The 24,205-nt window shown below is 38.1% G+C and overlaps 1 protein-coding gene across 2 annotated transcripts; it reads right to left on the minus strand.

The window, feature by feature from the left end:
- Positions 1-254: 254 nt before the first annotated feature.
- On the minus strand, positions 255-21,958 carry LOC105047342 (uncharacterized). Of its 2 annotated transcripts, none has more exons than XR_832424.4 (15): positions 21,775-21,958; positions 21,554-21,701; positions 21,317-21,435; positions 21,123-21,210; positions 20,832-20,977; positions 18,758-18,910; positions 13,743-13,853; positions 11,700-11,805; positions 10,534-10,677; positions 10,381-10,418; positions 10,234-10,286; positions 8,338-8,421; positions 6,824-6,973; positions 1,874-1,992; positions 255-603 (listed from the first exon to the last, which is right to left on the minus strand). XR_832424.4 is itself a non-coding variant. In XM_010926241.4 (15 exons), exons 1-14 carry the CDS (start codon positions 21,841-21,843, stop codon positions 1,885-1,887), a joined length of 1,557 nt encoding a protein of 518 aa, XP_010924543.1. In that variant the 5' UTR covers positions 21,844-21,954; the 3' UTR covers positions 255-603; positions 1,874-1,884. The 2 variants fall into 2 exon arrangements, 1 of the variants encoding a protein (XP_010924543.1); XM_010926241.4 differs by having other exon boundaries at positions 10,194-10,286; positions 21,775-21,954.
- Between the last annotated feature and the right edge of the window lie 2,247 nt (positions 21,959-24,205).

The following is a 24,205-nucleotide window of genomic DNA, read 5'->3' on the forward strand; positions in this document are numbered from 1 at the left end:
CCAATCCGGTACCATCTTAGCAGCTTTGAATTTGGACAGCTGATAGTATATGATTGGGTTTTGTAAGGGTAAGCAAGATGTCGCATCTCGCATGTTAGAAAAATTAACAGTACCCCTAATCCTTTCATAAATTAACCAAAGGATCTTATAAAATAAGGGATGCAGCATCAGGCACCAGCGTCTGATATTTGCATGTCCCCGAAAATGTCCTTGGAAGGACAGAAACTGGAAAAGAGAGAGAGAGCCATCTAAACTTGATTAAACCTTAAACTGGTGGGATGAGGCTTATTCATGGTGTGTAGAGAATACAGCAGCTAGCGAGCAACCTGGCACCCCAATGCCATTAGAATACACGAAAAGACATCAATATATCAACCGAATGATGATCTTGATAATAATTTTCAAACATTTAATTTAGGCAAGCATTTATGAACAAAAATTAATACCGTCAGGGCACATTGCTCCACCATGCTCTAAGATAATTGACGGTGCTCCAACGTGTTGGATAGAATGGAAAAGAATAAATAGATCCAGCATTGTTCTCCATTGGGTGTTACAGCACCAAATGTTGGAAAAACTGGCACTCCATTCACAGATGGTACCCTGCCAACACCAATGCACAAGAGTTGAATCAAAATGATATCTTCAAATTTACCTTTTGGTTTTCTTGTCTCACTATTTTTATCACGATGAGACAACATACATAAAAGATAATTAGACCACGAACATATGGATAGAAAGAAACAAGTATGAAGGCTGCTAGGGAGATCCCTTCATATACTAACAATAATCTTAATTGTTGTCATCACGTCAATATATATCAGATAGACCAAATAACGAACCAGCAATTTAGAAAAACTACACCATGCCTGTGGATAAGGTATGTGCAAGGACATGACTTAATACAGCATGCAAGAAACTAGGATAATCAGAAAGCAGACATAATCAAGTCTATTGATTTAGTGAAGCAGATAATCTAGCCAAATAGATTCTTCTTTCACAGTCCGATATTTGGGACAAAATGTTTCCAAGTACAAGATAATTTCAGGAAGCTACTTTAGTCCTATGTGCCACATTTATAAATGAGGAGACGACTAGTTGAGATATTTTGATAAGCCACAACTGCTTTTCTTTTCTTTTCTTTCTTTCTTTCCTTTCTTATTTTAAGGAGGGAGAGGGGGAGATTGGCACGGGCATAACATGACATAAGGGAGGTGAATAAACCTATAAGGCTAGAGAGAGGAAACAATTTGTGTGTGTGTGTGTGTGTGTGTGTGTGTGTGTAGGGCATTCCTCTTACCAGACATATAACAAATTTCTATTTATGTTTCACATAAAATACTTATCTAAGTTAATTATAGTCTTTGGCTCTATTGAGTCACAAAAATTAAGTGCACCCAAATAAGATCCCAACCAAGTGACCAACAAATACTAACCTAACACAAATGTCCAAAACCTTTCCCCAACACCAAGTTAGCCATACAATTGGACTCAGCTGATTAATTCTACCAGACAGCCTAATCTGGCACCAGCCAGACCCAACCCATCGATAAAGATGGTGTTAGCATGTTGGACTAGGGAAATGCTAAACCAAGGTCAGCTAAGTTCAGGTAGGTAAGGAGACAGACGTCAGGTTTGGGTGAGGATTAGCCCTCAACCTGACTCTACCTACCCAGGTTGCAGCCTTACTATTAAAAGCTTCCAATTGTACACTTCCTCAAAATCGCTCCTTCAGACTGCAGATGTAGCAAACTTTATTTGAGGTAAACCACTTTAAAAAATAATGAGGAAAAAAATTGTGTTGGGTCATGCTCTTATTATTTCTAGCACTTTATTCTGGACATACAGAGGCTACCTTCATAACAAAGAGTACCTGCAATACTGTTAGAAGTCATGGAAAAGCATAAGAGCATCATCAAGCTTCAAAAGGGATAACTCCAAGATCATCCTACTGTTCCTCAGTTGTTCAGGTTTTTCCCTGCGCTGCGAAACCTGCCCATAACGAAGAAACCAGTCATAAAAACAGGGTTAACTCATATAACAATTATTTCAACCATAAAAACAAAAAGACACAAAATTTCATCTGTTCTTCAGGAAATCACAGCAAGGACGCCATATATTAGCACTTAGTTTTTGGATTCTATCATGGTTATTAGCTAATTGAGTTTCATGTCATGCAAGAAAGCAGAAAATTAGTCCAATACGAATCACTGAGTGCTTTAACTGAATGGCATTGGACCTATTGGCAAAGAATGATCTGCAAAGCTGGACAGAAATAAAGGGGATCTGATTATGGTTTAAATTATCATTGCAGAACTAATTTGCAGCCAAGGGTTTTGGTCAAGCATCAAAGAAAGATAAACATGCAGAATTCAATTGCACAAGATATACGTCAACATGTGTTACAAGTTATCAATTGTGATATGTGCTGTAGATAAGATGCTGAAACACATGCCTGACCACTTCTAAGGACAATAACTGATGACATTAGCAACCTCAAGAGCAAATACTAAACTTTCAAACTGACTATATATTGCAGGATAGTATTTGAGGGAAACTGCAAGTGGTGTATAAGGCCTATCAAGCTTCAAGGCCCATTTGGATGGGGCAGGTAATTTTTGCAAGAATTGTGGAGAAGCGAATGAATTTGGGAGGGAATACATGCATCATGCAATCACATACATACATACATGCATACATGCAAAACTCATCACCCATTACAAATGAAACTTGAAAAAGCATATAGACAGTCCTGAGCAATATTATCAATTCTAAGACATCTTGAGTTTTGCCCACCGCTCAGCACCATGACACAATTGACTTTTGCTTTATGATGGTAGTTTATTATACTTATTCAGATTTGTTCACATTATAAAATGCAGTCATTTCATATACATCACAGTATTTCACCATTTAATAATTAATTATTTTCATTAAAAAAAGTCAGTCCTCTTTCTTTTGACAAAAAATAAAAAATGAATAATATTTTGAAACCTCTGCTTAAAAGTTTTAAAAATATCAATAAATCCAACAAATTCCCATATTTTGTATATAAGTTATTAAAAAATTCTTTAAAAATTAGACAATTCAGGATTCTTTTATTCATGTTGTAATTAAAACCAAAAATGGTATTCAATGTACAATTTTTTTTTTACTTTATATTATATATTTTATTCAAATAATTTTAAATTTTAACATATTTTTAATAAAAATTAGGTTAGATGTGATTCGAACCCTTGGTCAAATCGATCTCTATATAAGTTTAATAACTTTGTCTGTTTAAACCATTACCTAGTTATGGTATCGTGCTTGAAATCTTGAAAGTGGATTTCGTATCCATCCTTTATGATTATATCATCTACTTAGTTTTCATTATTGAGTTCCAATCAAATCCAATTTATATCCAAATAATATCAGATTTATATCCATGTTCAGCTAGAGAAAATATGGATATAACTAATATCCGACTTGTATCCATTTTTATTAAAAAATAATTTTTTTGGGGGACATTAAAAATAAAGATGGACACTAATTTTGGTGTTTGTTTAATATTCATATTTGTATTCATTGAAAAATATGGATACAATCATACAAATATAGACATACCAATATCTCATCCGTTTCAGTCCTAGTCCCAATCCCCCAAAACAATCACAAATTTAGACATTATAGTTAAATTTGGATTTCCTGAAAAAAAAGAGATGACAATAGTGGTGGAAATATGACAACACAGGCATACTCCAAAGCATCCCCCAAAAATTCATTTCCCTTCAATTTCTTTACCAATTAGAAAAAGCCTAAGCAGATTTGCTGATATTGAGTAAATTTGTTATATCTGTCTCAACAAGAAAAAAAACCCAAGCATCAAAAGATATAAATGGTACAATATTCAATATAAAGTCCAATTTGTCACTATAGTGGAACAAATGCCAGCTTATCATAGTCTAAATTATATTATTCAGATCAATGTTTGAAAAGATGAAGGCATAAGGTTAGATGTAAGATAAACTTCTCGGTTTTCCTTATATGTAAAAAATATTCATAAAAATACAAATCATTATGTATTCTTTACCAACTAAACAAAGCATAAGCAGATTTGCTGATATTGAGTAAATTCGTTATAATCTGTCTCCTCAAGAAAAAAAGACCTATGGGCAAAAGATTAAAATGGTATGATATTCCATATAAAGTTCAACCATATCGCTGTACTAGAATTATGTCAACCTATCATAGTCTAAATTATATTATTCAGATCTGAAAAGGTGCAAGCATAAGGTTAGATGTAAGGTGAACTTCTCGGATTTCCTTCAAATGCAAAAAAATATTCAGAAAAATACAAATTATTAAGTCAAGGAAAAGCATAGAGAAGCAAACAAAGCCATGTTTGAATTTGCTAATTGTCTGTGCACCGTAGATAGAAGCCAGGACCGGGCCTTGGGTCAAAATTGGTGATGGGAACAATAAGTTTCATCTTGTCAACAGTTCAGCTGGTGCAACAAAAGGAGTTAAATAAAGACCAGGAGTATGGTTTGAAAATGGATTTGACACCATAAAGTAGCAACCTAGAAGCCAAGATTAGGATTGAGGTTGATATTCAATAGATAGATTTAAGTTTTACTTTTACAGGAACATAGAGGTAGGTGTGGCAATCGGGTCAGGTCAGGTATAAACGGATCGGCTATAAACGGATCGGGTATAAACTAGAAAAACCCAAACCTCAACCCAACATGTTTATTCAACAAGTTAGGTTTTGAAACCCAAACCCATTCTATTTAACAAACATGTTATCCAACCAGACCCGTTTAACCCATTTACCTGAGTCCACCCAGTTAAAAAAAATAGAGACCAAAAAGGGGTCTTCTGCTCCACTCCAATGACCCGCATCATCGCCAAGCCTCTCCAACAGCTTCAACCCTACTCACAAACTGCAGAGTGACGATGAAAAACTCCACTAGCGGGGATCCACTACGGCCGGCGGCAAAGGTCCTCTTCGAAAGGTACGAGCTAGTCAACCTTCTAGGCTTCGACTCTGGCTGTGTATCTCACCCATGACCTCCACTCCGGTCAAAGCGTGGCTCTCAAGGCCATTCTCAAGGGCCGCGTCACCAAGAGCGGCCCCGCCCACCACGTCGTTCGCGAGATCGCCATCATGCGCCACCTCCACCACCCCCACATCCTCCACCTCCTCGAGGTCCTCGCCTCCCACTCCAAGATCTACATCATCCTCAAGCTCGGCCGCGCGGTGAGCTCTACGCGCACGTTGCTTGTAGCCGCCTTCTCGAGGACCTCTCCCACTACTACTTCCGGCAATTGATCTCTACCATCAGATACTGCCACTCTCGCAGCATCTACCGTCGGGACCTCAAGCCGGAGAACCTCCCCCTCGACAACGCCAGTGACCTCAAAGTCTCCGACTTTGGCCTCTCCGCATTCCTCGACCAGATCCGCAGCAACAACCTCCTTCACACCCTCTATGGGACTCCGGCATACATCATGCCGGAGATGCTCACCAAGAAGGGCTATGACGGCGCCAAAGAGCCAAAGACGGAAAAGGGGAGGGAGGGAGGGAGGGAAGGAGACGGAAGTGGGGGGATGCGGAGAACGAGAGAGAGAGAGAGAGAGAGAAACGAAGTGGAGAACACGGAACCCAAAGAAAAGGCTACCCGCGCTAGCAGTTGGACGATTTCAATGGTTAGTGATCAATCATGCATTAAAGGCGCATTGATACATGCATAACTTTAAATTTTAAACGCATTCTGTTTTGGATGGGAGACTGGTTTGGATGAATTTTAAACGGATATGCAATAAAAATTCTGACCTAACCCATTTAATAAACGGGTTAAACAGGTCAGAAAATAAAAAAATCTAACCCAAATAATTAAACAGTTAATCAGGTTGACCCATTTACGACCCAAACCTGTTTGGATCGAACCTGAATCTATTCAAGACAGATCGGGTTGGCGGGTCGGATCATATTTTGCCAATCCTACACAGAGAGGAGAAAGGGAGAGTGCAAGGCATTTTGGGATTCTTTGAAAATCATAATTTAACAATCCCTACTAAAGTTTTGGACAAATCTTAAAATGAATATGTCAAAAGGCAGCTCACTATGGTCCAACAACACTTCACATCACGACATCTGCTTAAACACTCAAAGTGAAATATAACATAACCTAACATGCCTCAGTTGTGCACATCATGCAAAATCTGTTTCCTTTCTTTATCATTCCTTCAATCAGGATTCATTGGGAATGTTCACTACAAAAGAGCATCAGATAACCACAGGAGATAAGCATCATGTGAATGTCTCTGTGGTATATGTCCCTACGTAGTGTTTAACACCAAAACATTGTGGAGCTTTTTATATTTTCACCTTAAGTATGCAGCAAAAGACAATTTCCCATGCTTATTGTGGTCCTTTTCTTGGCTCTTACATGAATATTATAAATAAGCCAAATAAATGAAAAGATGACATGGGGTACAGCTTAAGCATTTCTGGATGGGACAAAAATCGCTTAAATTTAAATGCCAATCTTATGCAATAATAATTATGATTTTGATGACTGACAAATAAAAAAATTAAAGACTAGAACTTCAATAATAAAGCTGAAATAAATTTCGACGTGCTTGGGGAAAAGGTTGAAGTAGCCTCATGCACCAAGCAATGTATGACATTTAGAAGCTTATGCTGACAAGCACTTGCATGGTGAACTTCTTCCAGTAAGCAGCCCACAAACCAAAAATGATATAAATGAAAACAAATTGCAATCAATAAAGAAACTAGGATTTCACCATGATGAGACAAGAATTATATATAACAAACCTCATGCTCCTGTTCAACAAGGTGAGCAATCTTTTGACTCAAATTTAAGGCAGCATGGTACAAATCATTTAGGACATGTTCCCAAAGTGCATCTTTTTTCACTTTCCACAAGAAAAGTTCTTTCTGTCCAGCTGCATGTGAAACAACTTTCTGCAGGAATCATCAGGCTGCCAAGTTAATGACTTTCACTTCGATGATAGCTAAGAGTGCAAGAAGGAAAAAAGAAAATAAAAGAAAGAAACATGTGCCTAATACTATCACCAAAATCAAACAATCGCAATATCTAACACAATTTTACGCCACAAAGAGACTTTCTAGTATTGCGCAACAGTAATAACATCTAAAAGATGTGATACTAAATATTGAATGCAGAGGGTGCAATGTGCATAACATATATATCCTTTATCAAAAAGAACATGCCATTATCATTGGTCAATGCACATCCCCAAATAATTGAAGGCTGTTCCTTCACACACTATCTGAGCTCTGTAAGAACTACAACAGAGGAATCTAAGATTTTGACTCACCAAACCTCAAATAGCCTATTTACCTTTCAACTACTTCTGGCAAAATGTGGCACTTTCAAATTTCAGAGGTTTTGATGGTAGTTATTGGATATGTTGAATCTTTTTCAAGCAGATATAACTTTTTGGATTCAGAACTAAACATAAATTACATAGATTATTTATGGTAAATATGCAGCACAACATATTCAGATGACTTACATTGTTTTTGTTCTAAATTCATACTAAGCAATATGGATAAATGTCTAGTCATATCATATAGGTTACATAAGAAATTCACCCTCATTTTCGAGATGTCTGAATGTTGATAACTAATAAGATTATTCATTTCTTTATTACTTGTAGTTGACTAAGTATTGATCATTATGAAGACTCACAACTTCAAACACTGCACCATCATGTTCTAAGACTAGATAGTAAGCATTAAAAGTGAATGAAACCCATAATTCTTATTCTGCTGATCCACACACAAGCAGGCCATTCCCAAATGACCCTACATTACAGTGTAGTTGCGTTCAAAGATATCTCTTTTATGTAGTGCATGATATCCAGTTAAACTTTATATCTAGAATACATGCTTTAATACCAGGCCATGGAAGGAAATAAGTTTGTGTCCATGATAAGTTCTTTCACATTTAATAAAATTCTAAATGCATTTGTCGTACTAAGTCTGTTGTCTTGATATCCAAAAGTTGACATGTATAAATACTTGTGGGTATTGAAAAATTTTTCATGATCAAAAGACACAAAAATTAGACAAAACTTCTGAATCTTTTTTTCAAATATATCAAATTATAAGAATAAGGAATCCTTTGTATGGCAATGCATTTAACCAAATGTTGTTGATCAATGGTTAAAAGAAAAAGACTAGCATTAAAAAATAGACAAGCAAAAATTAGACTGCAATACAAAATTATAGTGAATCTCTATGTTATACTGGAGAATAATTATAAAATTATGTAGATCCTTGAACATATGAATGTTTCATACCTCCATATCTAAGTATTCATCCTTCCAAAGCTTATACAAAATTCCTTGGGCTTCCTTCTTCTCAACAAATGCAATATCTGCAATCTATAAATTGGAAACAAATATGAACCTGTAAGAATGTATATCTAAAAAAGTCATGCAATGCATAGAAGAATCCTCGTATGCTTAAGATTGCAGCAATTATCGAGCTTTTTAATGTTTCTAACTAGAGACTACACATAACACCAGAAAATAAACATTGACACCATCATATAATAAAATTGGCAGCTAATTTAACCTACATATTGAAAGCAAAGAGGGGAGAAATTATAGACCAATGTAAGGATCCACAGAAATTTTGTCAAAAACCATTATAATGCAATACTCTTTCTTTTTTCAGTGAGTTCTGATGCAGGTACATATCAGCAAGCTTGAATAATTTACTCATGCTTGTAACCTGATCAGACCATTAACTATCCTTTTTATGGGAGGTCTTATGTTCAAGGTTATAGTCTTATAGAAAGATGTAAACGTTCTACAACAAGAAATGGGATGATCCTGCTAGTGACTCTCAGTGTAAGCAAATATCATGTCTCAAATTTCTCCTCCAAAAAAAGTTGCATCAACAATTATGAGAAACCTGCATAATCCAATATCTTGATTAATCATACAGCTGGGCAAAAATATTGAATACCCTTTTAACGTGAAATTGAAATACTTGGACATTTATCAATTAATGGAGTACTTCAAAGAAGGAAAAATAAATATCATTGGCTTTCAACATTACAATTTAGAATAAAGCGTTCATCCTAAAGATTCAGGATGTGGTATAAATGTGTGATTAGTGCATTAAATAAGGTTTCAAATCCCATGGGATACGGCTATCCTAGTTTTCCCGTGAAACAGAACACACTGCCATCCCGACACTGAGGATGTCCCAAGACGTCCCAATTGGGATGCTGGGATGCCAGCAAGACAGCCCTATCCCAACACGTGAGATGGTACCCCGTCTTGATGTCCCATGGGACGTCCCACTAGGACTTAATCCTTAGCGTTAAATGCTTCAGATTTTTGGAAAACTAACTATAGCAAACAAAGTATAACCTTCTTAGACCAAATACTTTCGTAGGATTCACAAAAAGGGTAAGTAAAATCTAAATCCAAGGATTTAGCAAAAGTCATGAGGTAGGATTTTCCAGAAAGTTCTTGTAAAGTTAAAGGGCATGAAGAGAAATTAAGGAATACTATGCATACAAGTCACAAGCTCCATAAGAAGTTTGCTTGGGGATATTAATCAGAAAACTGACCAAATAGGATGCACACTTGGAAAACAAATTGCATGGTGGAAGCACATCTGAAAGGAAACCCAAGTATATTCTTCCATATAAAACCGTTTGTGAATATAAAAGTCAGTCAACAAAAGCAGGATCATGTGGGCCATGTGTTCTTAATCAAACACTTTAAGTAGCAACCCTTTCCCGTCTAAATGTAGTCAGCTTTATGGAACAAACTACAGCCAATCAACTTTTGAGAACTTCTTTGGCGACCAATATAACATTAATATGTATGCGAATAGTAAAAATATGTATCCTAATTAAGTCTGTTACTTCTGTTCTAATGTCTCTGAACTTGTTTCTGAATTATTTCTCAATCTTCTCATGGGTACCTGAATTGCTACTTAGACATTATGACTTGTCCCATCCATAATCTATGCTTCCAATCCGTAAAAAAAAATCACTTTCTAATTCATCCCATCTAATCAGCAAGATCAAGAGTGTCAAGAGTAAGCATTCAAGGAAAAGCAAGAATATTGCAAGTGCATAATCATCTAAAGTGCATGGTGCAATATAATTCCTTCAGGTAGAATAAGTCATTACACGATCAGTCTCAAATGGATGTCCATTCTTAATCAACAACCTGAATATCCTATATGTCTCTTTTCCAAATCTTGTCAAGACAAGTGCCTCTACCTGAAACACAAACATAGAATATTGTAAGTAGTTAGGAGAGTAAATCCGACCTCTCTCAATAGAAACAAAAAAGATGTGTTCAGAACTTATGTACCTCGTCATTCTGACAAGTATCTATGATGCTTTTCAAATCTACATCAAGCAATGGAAAAGTATCAAATGTCAAGTAAAACATAACCTAGAAGTATGAAAAGATGTTCATCTTTTCATATTTCACACGGATGCCTGTATAATAAGAAAAACTAACCGATACTGTACGATGCTCCTCCACCCCAATTGCATGATTGACAACGAAGTTGGTCCAGGATTACTCTAATATGTTCCAATGTCATAGAGATCCCTCCAGGCTTTGCTCTCACCCCTTCTAGAATGCTATCCATTGTTGCTCTAACTAATTATTTCAACGACATAAGTAGCTTTAAATGAAAATTTATTATGCAATACACATGAAAAGATGTTTAAATACCAATTCCAGTGGTATAAATCAACTTCAGATACTCAGCATATATTTAGAATATACATTTTCTGAGCATGAAAATGGAGAGATTTGACAATTGTATGACCAATAACATTTTTCAATCAACACCTACAAAACATAAAGAACTAAGTTCCCATAATAAAAGTTATGCTTTCATGTATACTTTAAGAAAATTAGGCTTAGTGATGCAGCTGTGATCATCTATGAAATACATATTTTTTTTGAGTATGTATTAGTAACAAAAAGCAAACTAATATTTTATCTTTCAATAATTTATACATGCAGACCATAAGAGAGAATCATATATAATGTGGACATAAGATGGGCAGATAAAAGGGTCTTGCGTGATTTTTTTTGTAGAAGGTTCTTAAGCAATTGAAGTCTAGAGTGTGTCAACAAGCTTTGGAAAGACAAGTCATGACACGCAAATATGAAATATCTATTGTCCTATATTTGATGAAAAATCTATAGAGATCTATCTGTTATTTCACAAAAACTTTCATCCTTACTGAAAACTACAGCAACTCAAGAATGAATTATACCCCAACGTTTCTTCGACTTCTTGATATATCGTAGAATCATGTTCTTCAAGAGTTTAAAGTATGAAACAAGTTGTTCATCAACATCTCAAGTTCAGCTAGAAATTAAATAGGCTGGCTCAAGCTTGGCTTGACTACCAAACAAGCCGAGATTGAGCTAGACCTAACTTGCTCGATCTCAGCTTGTTTACACCTTCATTCCTACCCTAGCCCTACTAGAAATTATGTATTATCAGCAGATGTTTATGTGTGATAGAAGCATTCTGCATGTTCAACCAAAAAAGATGTGAAGTTTTGCTCTAAAGGTCACGCAAACCACCAAACATATATTGTGCTATAAATATTATTGTGCTTTTTCCATAGAAACTTTCGTGCTTTATAGGCATCAAATATTACCAGGAGTCTCATCTTTAGCTTTTTGTTGACCACTTGATTCAATCATTGCTTCCAATACAACACCAGCATCAAGACCAAGTTTTGATCTCACATGTGCAACACAAGCCTAAGATGCAAAAAATAAAAAGTGAATTAATACAAATTTCATTTACTAGAAAAGCCACAAGAACTAAAAGCACACCAAGTTGGATATTAAACATTAAATTCATCATGTTATTATATGAAGAATATTCTCCTCGCCCCCCTAACCCATAAATTAAAAAAAATATATGTAAACAAGTAGATTTAAGTGTTTTTTGCTGGAAATAAAATAGCTAGGGAGAAGACCTCTGTTACAGGTGATGGACTCAAGCTTAAACAACTAAAAAGCAATCATTACTGCTACAAGAGTGTTGGAAAGTCTAGGTAGAGTGAAGAAGGAAAATTTTCATGCAATCAACATGTATATGTTGGACTGATAGCACATTCCCTGAATACAATCAATAAATATTATCTTAGTAAATGACAATTGTTCATCAACAAGGATTAACTAACTATTAAAGTGCTAGCCATGTCATTCTTGCCGCTTGGCATGTACTTGTTAGTATGATGTTGTTGGACAGGGATATGGAAATGGCTGCATGTTACTTCCAACCAAGCATTGGAGCAACAAGGCACAATATGTGCCATTCTAGTACCAAGAAAACATGAAATAATACAAAGAACTTTAAACCCTGGTTTTAAGAAGGTTGGCAATATCCATGTTGGGACTCGTGATGGTTAAGTATTGAAATGATACTCCACTGTCAGATGGTACGCTAGGCCGTGCTGGTTAGGTATTGGTACACCCAAATCTAGGGGTTCTGCTCTCAATCATGAGCTCAGGCAGCGTTCTTTTTCTTCTTCTTCTTCTTCTTCTTCTTCTTCTTCTTGCTGGGTGGTGGGGTGGGGTGGGGGCGGCGAGGGAGGCTTGAGAAGAGCCGATGGCGGTAGGCAGACATGGTGGAGGAGCCAGTATAGATCGAGGGCATCAATATTCCGTCAACACCACCAAGCTCAACTCTAACAGCGGTGCTAGGGTGGATATAGGCAGTGATGATGGAAGCAAGCTTGACAGGGTTAGTGCTGACGAGGAGATATCATAGTGATTTCGCCATTGCTTTTTTACAATTGAAGAGGGTCAAAGACATGATAAAGATGCATACAGTCGAGATGGTGAGGGTCGGGCGAGGTTCCCAGCAATCAACAGGGACAGCCCACTTGCCATCGAGACCATGTCACTTGCAAGAGAGAGGTGAAGAGATCGATCACCTAGGGCTGGGATCAATTGAAGGGGGTGATGGGTCTTGTACAGTTTGGGGTTGAAGTTAAGGGGTAAACCAGCATTTGCCACTTGGTATCGGTAGGGAAGCAGGTAAATTTGGCTCAATTCAGCCACAAGATTGAATTGGGGAGTTGTTCCATTTCTGTTCCTGGCCAAGATGGTAGGCATGAGGTGTGCCTCCCGATTCAGAATGATTGAGCCAACCTTGTTTTTTAGTACTAGACTAAGCACCTAAATGTGCCAGTAGAAGATAAAATTGGGAAAAACAAAGCATAGAGGTTGTAAATTCATGTCTAACAAAGATTGGAGGGGAGGGATCAAAGAATAGGTGAAAATCGAGAGTGACCTGAATAAAATTTATGAAGAAGATACAATAGATCCTACGTTAGCAATGATTTAGCTTCTAGTAGGAAATGATGACCAATTGAATTTCATAAAGTCCCCAAATAGAGAGGCTAAGGATGTCTACTATGAATTTAGTTATGGACAATACAGATTATGGATTTTGTTAGTATCATCTCCAACATATTTATGTTCAAGTTCTGGACAACATATGTTGCTTGCTCGCATGGTATTACAGTACGAAGATAAGTTACTGATATGGATTTAATTGCAGTGATGATTCGACCTCAGCATCAACAACAGATATCCATAAACCCAATGGAAATACATTTCTCTTTAATATACTACCAGAAACTTGGCAGACAAAAGAAAAGTAAGAAGTATTTCAAGAAACATACCTTCTTCTTAAGGCAAAGTAAAAATTTCTCAAAATTTGCCCGCCAAAGTACTTCATTCTCAGCAATCACAGCTTGAACCTCTTGATCCATCTCGAGAACCCCATACTTGCGCTGTTATAAATTATGCAGATTTAAACAAATAAACAAATAGCTAATGTTCATCATGTACTAATGCATAACATCAGAAACAAGCATATCAGCAAGCTCAAATAAACTAAATGCATTATGAAGTTTCTAAATGCTCAACTTGCACTAGCATTTCATTTTAAGAACTGATAGAAGGCATGAAATGTGGAAAAAAAAATTGAACTGAATTATGAAGAAATTGCTGGTAATTGCCCTCTCTCTGTCTCCCCCTCCCTTCCCTTTTCCCTAAATAGTTCAGCTTGCAGGCTAATTGTTTCCAATCCATCCTCACCAAACCCCTTCAACATCCCCCGGACTTGGCCAAATTAGTGTCTACATGTGTTAAACTGCATTTGGACCATGCGATATCTAAACTTAACCATGCCTAAATCAAGAATCACCAACTTGGAATCAGACCCCATGCTGGCCAGCCGGTGGTACAAGTCGGCATACCTTCATACCGGACTGTATCGGGCCCAAACCAACATGAAAACGGGGATGAACCAAAGAGAAAAAGAGAGAGAGAGAGGGGAGCGAGAAAGAAAAGGAAGGCCGGTGGAGACGCTGGCAGTGGCCACCAAAGGGAGGGAAAGGTGGCGGGGTGGCCATACAGCCCTCCAACAACCTCCCCACTGCCTTCCCCTCCCTCTCTATCTCTATCTCTTCTCGCATCTTACGGAGACCACGAAGACCTGCAGGCTCAACGGCCTCGATGGGCCACCACCTGCCTTTCTTTTTCATTTCCTGCTCTCTTCTCTCTCTTCCCTTCTCTCTTGCGTTGTTTTCACCGACATTCCGAATTGAATGCCCGAACCACATCGATTAGCGGCTAATATAATTCGACACGCTCCAAAACGTCCGGTTCGAGGCGGTTTAGCGAACCATGCCTGAATAGCTAAACCAAAAGCCCTCAGCTCAACCTGATCTGATCGTCCTTAAACCAAAGCTAAAACATCTATAATCTGGCTCATCAAACTATTGGATATGGGACCCACAAAAGCTACTCCTATGAAAATCTCATGGACATGTGGACACTCAAACAGGAACCACTCTAAAGCAAGAGAGGAGTATAAACCATGAACTTGCAATCTCAACCCTAAGTAAAATATATCATTTCACAATGATTCTATTCTATATATATCCCAATAATTCCATGCCAAATGAACTGCAGTGAAACATAAATTAATATAAAAATAAACAATACCAAATTAACATATCTAATCTAGCATCTATTCACAATGCTATCCCACCTCTTTAGTTCACCCAAACTACTCATGTCAAGACAAAATGACACAGGTAAGTGCTCGGTAAGTGTGTCACACTTGGGCATGGCTCCAGCAAAAAAAGTACAGGGGAATTAGAAGAATCCAATACTAGGGTACACACCCACACAAAAACTCATACCGCAAGCCCATGTAGAATACTTGCAGTGATTATATTGAGCACAAAGAATCCCACCCTGAAGACCTTCGCATAAACTTTCCAATGTTGCCTCTAACCCTCTTCATGACTTGATAAAGCAATCCAACTATTGAAAGCTGTACATTCGACCAATGTGCATAAGGGCTCAAGCCTAACCTGTTTCCAAAAATAAGCTATCAATCGTTTCAAGGTCAACTCAACTTCTCCAGCCCAAGCTGCCCGACAATCACATGGCTCTAAGATCATGACATCTGTAAGTATCTTCATCATCTGCCGAAAGCTTGTTAACAATGAGTAGATCCATCATGCATCTACATTATTTTTCTCTAACACCTTAAAACACGAAATGGTCATCCTCCTTTACATCAATAATTTGGTCTTCACTAAGAACCTTGTCTCTTCAGCTCTATCTTATTCTTGCGAGGAAAATGTTTCAGAAACATCATCTCGAATGTAAATAAAAAAGTTTGAAGAGATCTTGCTCTTTTTCATGCAATTACTGGCTTGCTCTTGCTCGGTGTCTCGACTACAACATGTTATGTTAGTTACAGCACTACAACTGCTCCAAATCTTCCGGTGTTCAAAATGTGCACATAAACATAAGAGAACATTGTGGTTAAACCAAAAACTATAATACTAAATTGACACAGTAAAACAACAACAAAGCCTTCCAAGGTAACATTCTTGTGGACATGAGATAACAAGTGTAAAGTTACTTTCTTTTGATAATTCAATAACAAAATAGCTAAATAGATGATATATGTGCAGCACTTATCTTCTCATATAAATAATTCTGTGCTCCAAGTTCTTGTGCAACATCATGGTGGAGTAGCAAATATTAACAAGATATTTATTCACATCAATGGTATCATTAAAACTGGAAAACCTCTATTCCTGAAATCTTGAAAACCGAAATTGTTACAATGTAATAGCAATTATAAGCCATCAAACAAGCATAATGAAATCTAACCATCTCAAACAATTTGAAACAAATAAAGGAAATGATGGATTGTTCAACACAATATACTTCTACACAAAAAATAAAAAAATCCAGAAAAATTGAGGACTTCCAAAGATTCTTCGCATCAACATATCCCAAAAGCATCTCTAATGGTATTAACCGCTCAATCCAAGGAGGTAGTTGGTCAACAATGAATTTTGATTCTGAAAATTCAATCTTAATTTTTCCAAAAAAAAAAATCTTTTTTGAGAAATTTAAATAAAACCTATCAAAAATATGATACCTAAGAAAGAGTAAGAAGCTTAAAAATATAAAGAGAACCCAAAGTGATAAGAGGCATCGATCGCATTAAATTTCATTAAATAAAAGAGCAAAAACTAAATAAACCATAAATGTTAGCTAAATGTTCTTAATTTATGTTATTCAAATATCAATTGTGCCCTGATTGAGCATACCTACTAAAACATACAAGTGATATAAGTTCTCATTTTACTTTGAGTTGACATGAAGTAAAGGCTTCAATCATAGGCATAGGAGTGGGCCTAAGCATGGTGTTGTCATCAATGGACAAATTTAATCAATGCCAACAAATCATTTGGATATGTTATTAATGACAATGGGAATAGCAATAGCTCTCCAGGGTTAAGTCAAGAACCTACTTTGTTAAGTTCAATCCATACAAGAAACCTTGCATTCTTTCTATTGGGATCATGAGCTTATCAAAAAAATCAAACAATTTATATATGGAAGAAGAAATTGGACACCATCTGGTTGGACAAAATTGATTGTCTTCTCTTGCCTTCCATTAGTATGTTCCCTTCAACAATTCACATCATGCCTACTCCTAGACTTGCTGTGGAAGAATACAGCATACACTGAACTGAAGAAATCGAAAATAGAACAAAGATGCTTCTTCAGTTTTCTTTCTGTACGTAAAATTTTAAAAATATAACTACTAAAAGGTTTATTATGAGATGCATCCATCAGAGCTAAGCACTTATCCCCCCCCCCAACCCACCCTTTTATTTTGAAAAGACTCATTTTTTATTTAAATTCCACTTTTATGATGAACTTACTTGTTTGTGCACATTAAAGACAACTTATGATGGAACCACATGTGCACAACTATTAGTTGCTGCAATAAAGATAACTTGGATGGGGAGCATAAAAATAACATGTGCTTGCATGACAACCAGTTCTACATGTCAGGACACCTCAAATTGCAAGAGGTTACTAATTCTCGTCAAAGAATAATTTGTTACCAGCAATTACTTGCCTATGCAAGTCAGAGTAAATCCTAGCATGCAGCAATTACACGAACAATGTTAACCTTCACAAAGCATTAACTGCCTTCTTTTGCCAGGCTTCAAATTGGTTGTCTGTACAATGGCTCCTTGCATATGTCAAATTCAAACCTTTTGGAAATATTTAAATTTCAACATTTGCTTTTCATGTTCTTCTTCAGATGACATTTTTATATGTTTTTCTAAAATTTAAGTGGTAAAAATAAGTACCTGTTTGGTATTTTGTTTGTTTTTATTATTTCGTTTCTCTACGAATTAGTGAAGTACCACAGGAGATTAATGTTGAAGATAGCATTTACAGAGAACTGCTGTATCTTGCTTTTATTTTCACTCTGTTTGAAAGCAATAAATTTTTGCGATCAAAAGATCTAAAGACTTTACAAACCATTAAAAAAAAATAAAAAACAACAAACAAGTCTTACAGCCCAGTTCATTTTTCTTCTTGGGTTTTTGAAAATGGAACAGAAATAAAAGCAACAAAAAATGGGAAGTAAACTTTCAGTTTATTCTAGCTCCACCAAAACTGGTTGAATTCAGTTTTTGGATCAAACACTTTGGTTTTGGCTAAAATAGTTATGCTTCTAGCCAATTAAATCTTACCAACCTTGACCGATACCAAGTGCAATACATATTTTCAAGCTTATATTTAAAGATCAAAAACTGTCCAAACAGAAATAAGGTTTCACCAAAAGCTTTGCACCAACTGATAACAACATAAAGACCAGGACGTTACAAGGAAATGCAGCAGTTCATATAATAGTCTTTCCTAATCTTCCAAGACAAAATAGTGCAGCTTGCAGCAATGCATAACAAGATTTGCATCATCAAGAGTTGTTAAACTGAAATCTCCATTCACAAACACTGAAAATTGGTTTAAAAAATGGAAAAGAGATAGATTCATATTAAGTAAATTATGGTTATAATGAAGGACACAGGCGATAAACTTGGACCAAATATTTCAACAGCAAAATATTTGTCTCAACATAGACTTTATGATCTCCCTCACACAAACCTCCAAGCTAGGCCCTGCACAATGCAAGCTTGCAACACGAGGACCAAAAACTAATAGACAAATGCCAGCCAGATGAACATGATAAACCAAAATTTACCTGAAATGCCTATATACAATAGATAAAATCACTTGATTTGCAGAACTAAAGCACGTTACCAGGAAGCATGTTTAAGCTATCAGAGTTACCAACCTTATCGCCAACGGAGACATCTGGATCGTGATCGGTAGCTTTTACTTCTATATTCTCTGTAGAAGTGTCTGTAATTTCAGAAAACCTTTCAGCATCCGAAAGGGCTGCGGCTACCATAGCTTGTTGTTCTACAGAAAGCATTTCTTCACTAGTCTGTAACAGAAAAGACAGCAAATACATCAGCTGCTCACTGTTGCAATTAAACAGCAAACTATAAGAACTAAATTCAACCCAGAAGGAATTCTTACTAAATGATCACCACAGTCCTGAACATGCTAAGTGTTCAGAAAAGAGTTTAGTCAGTCACTTTGTAATGCAGTGTGATCACTGTAATAACCATTAAAAGATCCTTTCTGAACATCTTTACAAGTTGGACTTGAAAGATATGCACATATTTATCTCATAAACAGCCTTACAATGACTAATGAAAACACCAAAACTCTGCAGTGAACATAGACACCTTAGGAAAGTGAATATATATTCTGATGCTATAATATTACAATCCGATGGGAATAGAAAAGCTTGGGTTTTGATGGGGGAAAGATGAGGGAGATAACAGTATAGCCAACTCGCGTGAAAGACATGTCCAAAATGCTAGTGGGTCAGCATGAACATTCTTTTTCAATGTTTGCTATTATAATGGGCCTAGTCCTTAATCAAAGTCCTTTTCTAAACATCTCTCTTCAAGGTTTGTTTTGCATCCAATGTTCCCAAAGAAAGCTTTCGACTCAAGTTATTGCCTTTATCATGCTATATATGGACTCAAGCAAGCATTCTTAGTTTGAATAGTTTCATAATGCCATTCTTGAAGCTGATATATCAATGCATGTCTTCTACATCACACTCATTCTGCAGCATAGCATATTGTCATCTTTTGCCATTAATTGTGATATTACTTCCACCACCACCCATTTTCCAATAAGTGCAACACCTTCCTAATCAATCATGTAAACCTGTCTTGTTTCTGTGACGCTTATGTCCTATAAGTTCTTGCTCAATATCTTGAACTGATGGCGTTATTTGATTGTTCCACCAATTACTTAAGGTTTCACACGTCACTTGTGTGGTAAAGAGCTTCACTAGTATGTCTCACTCTAACAGATCATGCATGTTTCAATGCCTACTGCACCCCTTTTTAACTACTCTTTACACCCTCCTCATTGATGTCCCTTACTATAGTTAACAAAACTAACGAACCTGTTATCTAGCGTCCAAGTATTGCATCAGTATTTTCCTCCAAAACTATAACATCTCTTTAAAGAAGTTATCCAGATTTGTCACCCCTTCCCTACCTTAAGAGTTACAATCAATATACCAAAAACTCTTTACTAACAATAGATGCCAGTTAAATTCAAACCTGAACAAAACACAGGTTTGAATTTGAACCACATGCTCCACTTTTTAGTACACTGTTCACCAAGCAAGTCATGAACTTCCACATTCAAACTCATATCGCTTCTCTTTTCCACCGGCTACTGGGTAAAAATTTTAGTCTGTGATACATCACAACTTTGAAGAAGGAAAGGGTGTTAAAGAAATAGACTGAATATGGTTGTGTCAATATGCTAAGGCCCATGTGTGTACACTACTGCCCCTGCCTTCATGACCACTGGTCCACTGCATTGATGCTATTTACTAACCATTGCTTCTTTTTTATAACTAAGCTACTATAAGATATTGGTCTGTAACTTATATTTTAGAAAAAAATTATCAACAAACTTCATAATGTCAGACTTGTCATTTACAAGTTCATGAAGAGGGCCTTCAAGCCACTCTACTAACAAGTTTAAATGTGCAAAATGGTATATGCACAAAGAAACATCAACATGCACCTTGCAAGTACTAATAACAAAAGGTGATATATGATTCAAGGTTTCTTTCACTTATGGGTTAGAGCTTTTCGTACTGATTTTGCATCTAATAATATGCATATTGCTTTTATTTCTATTGTCATGAATAGGAACAAGTGATGAACAGATATATATAAAGTTGACCAATTTAAATGGAACATGTCACTGGTTACATTCACAACTCAGAAATTGCAGACTATCACCAAAAAGCAAGACAATCTTACCTTAGCACTGCGTTTTCTTGTTGACCTAGTTTCCTCCTGTGGAGATGGATCAATGAAGGGTTCAGGTCTTGGACAACGCTCCACATAGCGTGAACTTACAAGCCTATTGAAGTTTGCTCGCAGCCCTTCCCGCATACTTGCACTTACTAAAGATGCAATGCACACCAAAACAGTAATAATCAATAAGGTATGTTAGGATTCCCGAGGTAGGTCTTATTCTGAAACTTGATATGAAATTTGAAGTCCAAAATAAACTGAAAATTAGTGGAAAACAAAAGAACCAGTACTCACCTTCAGGTTTATTCGAGCTCGCTCGTTCTACGAGCTGTCCGAAAGTAAGCCTACCATTCTGGAGTAAACCCGCAAGAAGAATTTCACACTGCAAGAAGTACACGAAATCTAATTACTAAAAACCAGTAATTAAAACCCTCGAAAAAAATCTAAAAAATGATTGTAAAATAAATTAAAAGAATCTAATAACTGACCCGGGGACCAAGGTCGTCCCTCACGACAGCCAAGAACTTGGCGAAGCGCATTCGATGTAGGATGTTGTCGAAGAGGGCCATGTATTGGGTCACCGCCTTGGTCACACCTCCCGGCCCGGCTGCCGAGAACAAAAAAAACAACAACAGCAATATTAGAGCGAGACAAGAATTGGTATTTCAATCCCTTCTGGGAGCCTCTTCTATCCATTAAGAAAGAAACAAAGATTCACAAAGCACCCGGTCTGGGAGTGGAGAAGGCCTGGACGCAGTTGTGCTGGATGAGGACGAGGAGGCAGTTCTTGACCTGCGAGGAGGAGAGCTCGGTGAATCGGATGATTTCTTGAAGGGTTAGGGTCCCGCGGTGGAGGAGGCAGCTGCATACCTTCTGTGAAGAAGAGGAAGAGGCGTTAGGGGAGGGGAGAGAAAGAGCGGAGGGAAGACAGGAAGAAGGGGCTTACGGCGACGAGATCACCGAAGTGGGTGGTGATAAGGCTGACGGCGAGTTTGAGGCCGCACTGACCCGCCATCGCTTCGTGGATTCGCTCCAGGGAGGGAAGAGAGGGAGAAGGGGATGTCTGTGGGAATGTACGGGGATACAAGCTTTCCTTGAAACCTAAAACCTCCAAGTTTCGGGGGAGTAATCGGGGTTTTACGGGTTTCGGGCGTCCAGGGGATACATGTTTACAGCTGTAAGATGCGTGCACTGCACGCGAACCAAACCCGGGCCTGATGTAGGACTCGGCAACGATCGGGATTACCTGATATCCAGTATCACCACGGAACGACTGATCAAAGCAAATTTATATTAATTTTTAAAAATATACGTACTAATAAATTTTTATTATATATAATAAATAATAAAAAATATATATATTTTTATTAATATTATATATATATATATATATAATTTTTTTAATAGAGAAGCTTTCGTTCGACACGTGATTTATTAGAGAGATTTCATCAAGACCCAACAGGCGATCGTCTTGCGGAGCGCCTCGATGCAACATGATCAGTTGCAAGTTGGAGGAGGATATGGTCTAACATCTGGATGGCAGTGATAATCACAGGGATGGACTCGCCATCAAGGTCAAAATTGAGACGTTCACTTAGGACGATGAGATAGAGGAGATCGATACCGCATTGAAGGGGATCGACGTTCGGATCCACCGCGGTGCCCTTGTGGCCGTGGTGGGAATCGTTGGATCGGGGGAATCGTGGGGGGTCGGGGTGGAAAAGCCTCGGGTTGCGGAGGAGAAAGATGGAGGAGGTTTGCGTGCGTGTGTGTAAACGAAGATCTCTCAATAGAGAAGTCTTCTTTCGACACGTGATTTATTAGGGAGACTTTATCACAGCCTCGCAGGCGACCGTCTCGCTGAAGCACCTCGACATGTACATGATCGGTGATGAGCTGGAGGAGGGCGTGGTCCAGCACCTGAACGGTGGTGATGATCAAAAATGGGGCGTTCACTTGGGATGACGAGGCGGAGGAGGCCGACGCTGCACTGAAGGGAATCGACGTCTGAATCCGTCGCGGCACCCTCACGATCGTGGTGGGAACCGTTGGATCGGGGTGGGAATCATGGAGGGTAGGGTGGGGAAGCCTCGGGCTGAGAGGAAGGAGGAGGAAGATGAAGGAGGTCTGCGCATGTGACACATGGAGCATTAGGAAAGAGAGACAAAACCACGTGTTCTAGCATACGAGGAAAAAATAAAAATCTCAAGTATGGAAGAGGCGAACTCCCAATGGAGTTCATCTCCTCCTCCATATTCGATCTTCGGTAATGATCCTAGACTCGAGGCTATAAAGCCTCCGGTCATCTCCCTCAAATCCTCCAACCAATCATCGGTGAAAACGTAAGATTAGAGGGCTTTCCGTGAGCTTTTCCGACAAGCCACCTTCATTAGATCTAAGGTATGTCCTTCTCTCTTTTCCAAATCCCACATGACTTTTGATGGCCGGATTTAGCCACCGGTGATATTCTAACCGCCGGTAACATGCTTTTCTTCTTTCTTCCTCCTCTATTTTTTGTTTTTTTTTTTTTTTTTTTTTGGTCGAGACTCCATTATATCCCACAAAAGGGATTTGAAGAGGGGGAGGTCGGAGATTGGCGGTCGAGGGAGGTGGGCCGTGGATCTGCCCGGAGAAGCTAGAGTCGGAACCAAATTCAGAACCCGAGGCGGAGGCGGAGCTGTCTTCGGCGGCGGCGGTAAGGCCGTGGAATACAAGGATGAGAGGAAAGCAAGAAAGAAGGGGTTCGTTGGAGAGAGGAGGGAAGACGGAAAGCAACTGGGGGTTGTGGAGGAGGAACAGGGCGAGACGGAGCAGCGGGACGATGATCGACACCTTGATCTGTTGCCACACTATCCCCATCTGCTCTGTGATGTCATCCCGAGCCCCCAGAAATGCCTCCGGGAGCAGCGCCATCGATAATACTGTCTCCATGATCTCTCTCCGGAGGAGGAGGAGGACGAGGAGGAAGGGGAAAGAAGAGATTGGGAATAGCCGCTGGGGAAAATGATGAGGCTCGGGAGGGTGGGGAAGAGATGGGGAGGTTGTGATCGACTGATGTCAGTGGAGGAAGGGGAAGGTCCTAAGGAGAGAGGAGGGGATGGAGAGTGTAGCAGCTAACAACCAGAAGTCTAAGGAAGAGAAAAGCTTGCATGCTTGGTGAAAAAGGATGAGACCATGAGTTGTGGGAGTAGGGGGCTTTCTTGGTCATTCCATCATTTGGTATATTTTGATGACAGGGAACAGATCAGAGGACAATGTGCTGCTAACTTAAGGGATTTTTTTTTTTTTTGGTAACAAGTTAAGAGCTTATTTAAAAGGAGATTGAAATTAGGGCTTTTGGATCACGACCAAAGAGTGAGAGATGGAAGCAAGTTTTT

Source organism: Elaeis guineensis, chromosome 6 (assembly GCF_000442705.2).
Source record: "Elaeis guineensis isolate ETL-2024a chromosome 6, EG11, whole genome shotgun sequence".
Taxonomy (NCBI): domain Eukaryota; kingdom Viridiplantae; phylum Streptophyta; class Magnoliopsida; order Arecales; family Arecaceae; genus Elaeis; species Elaeis guineensis.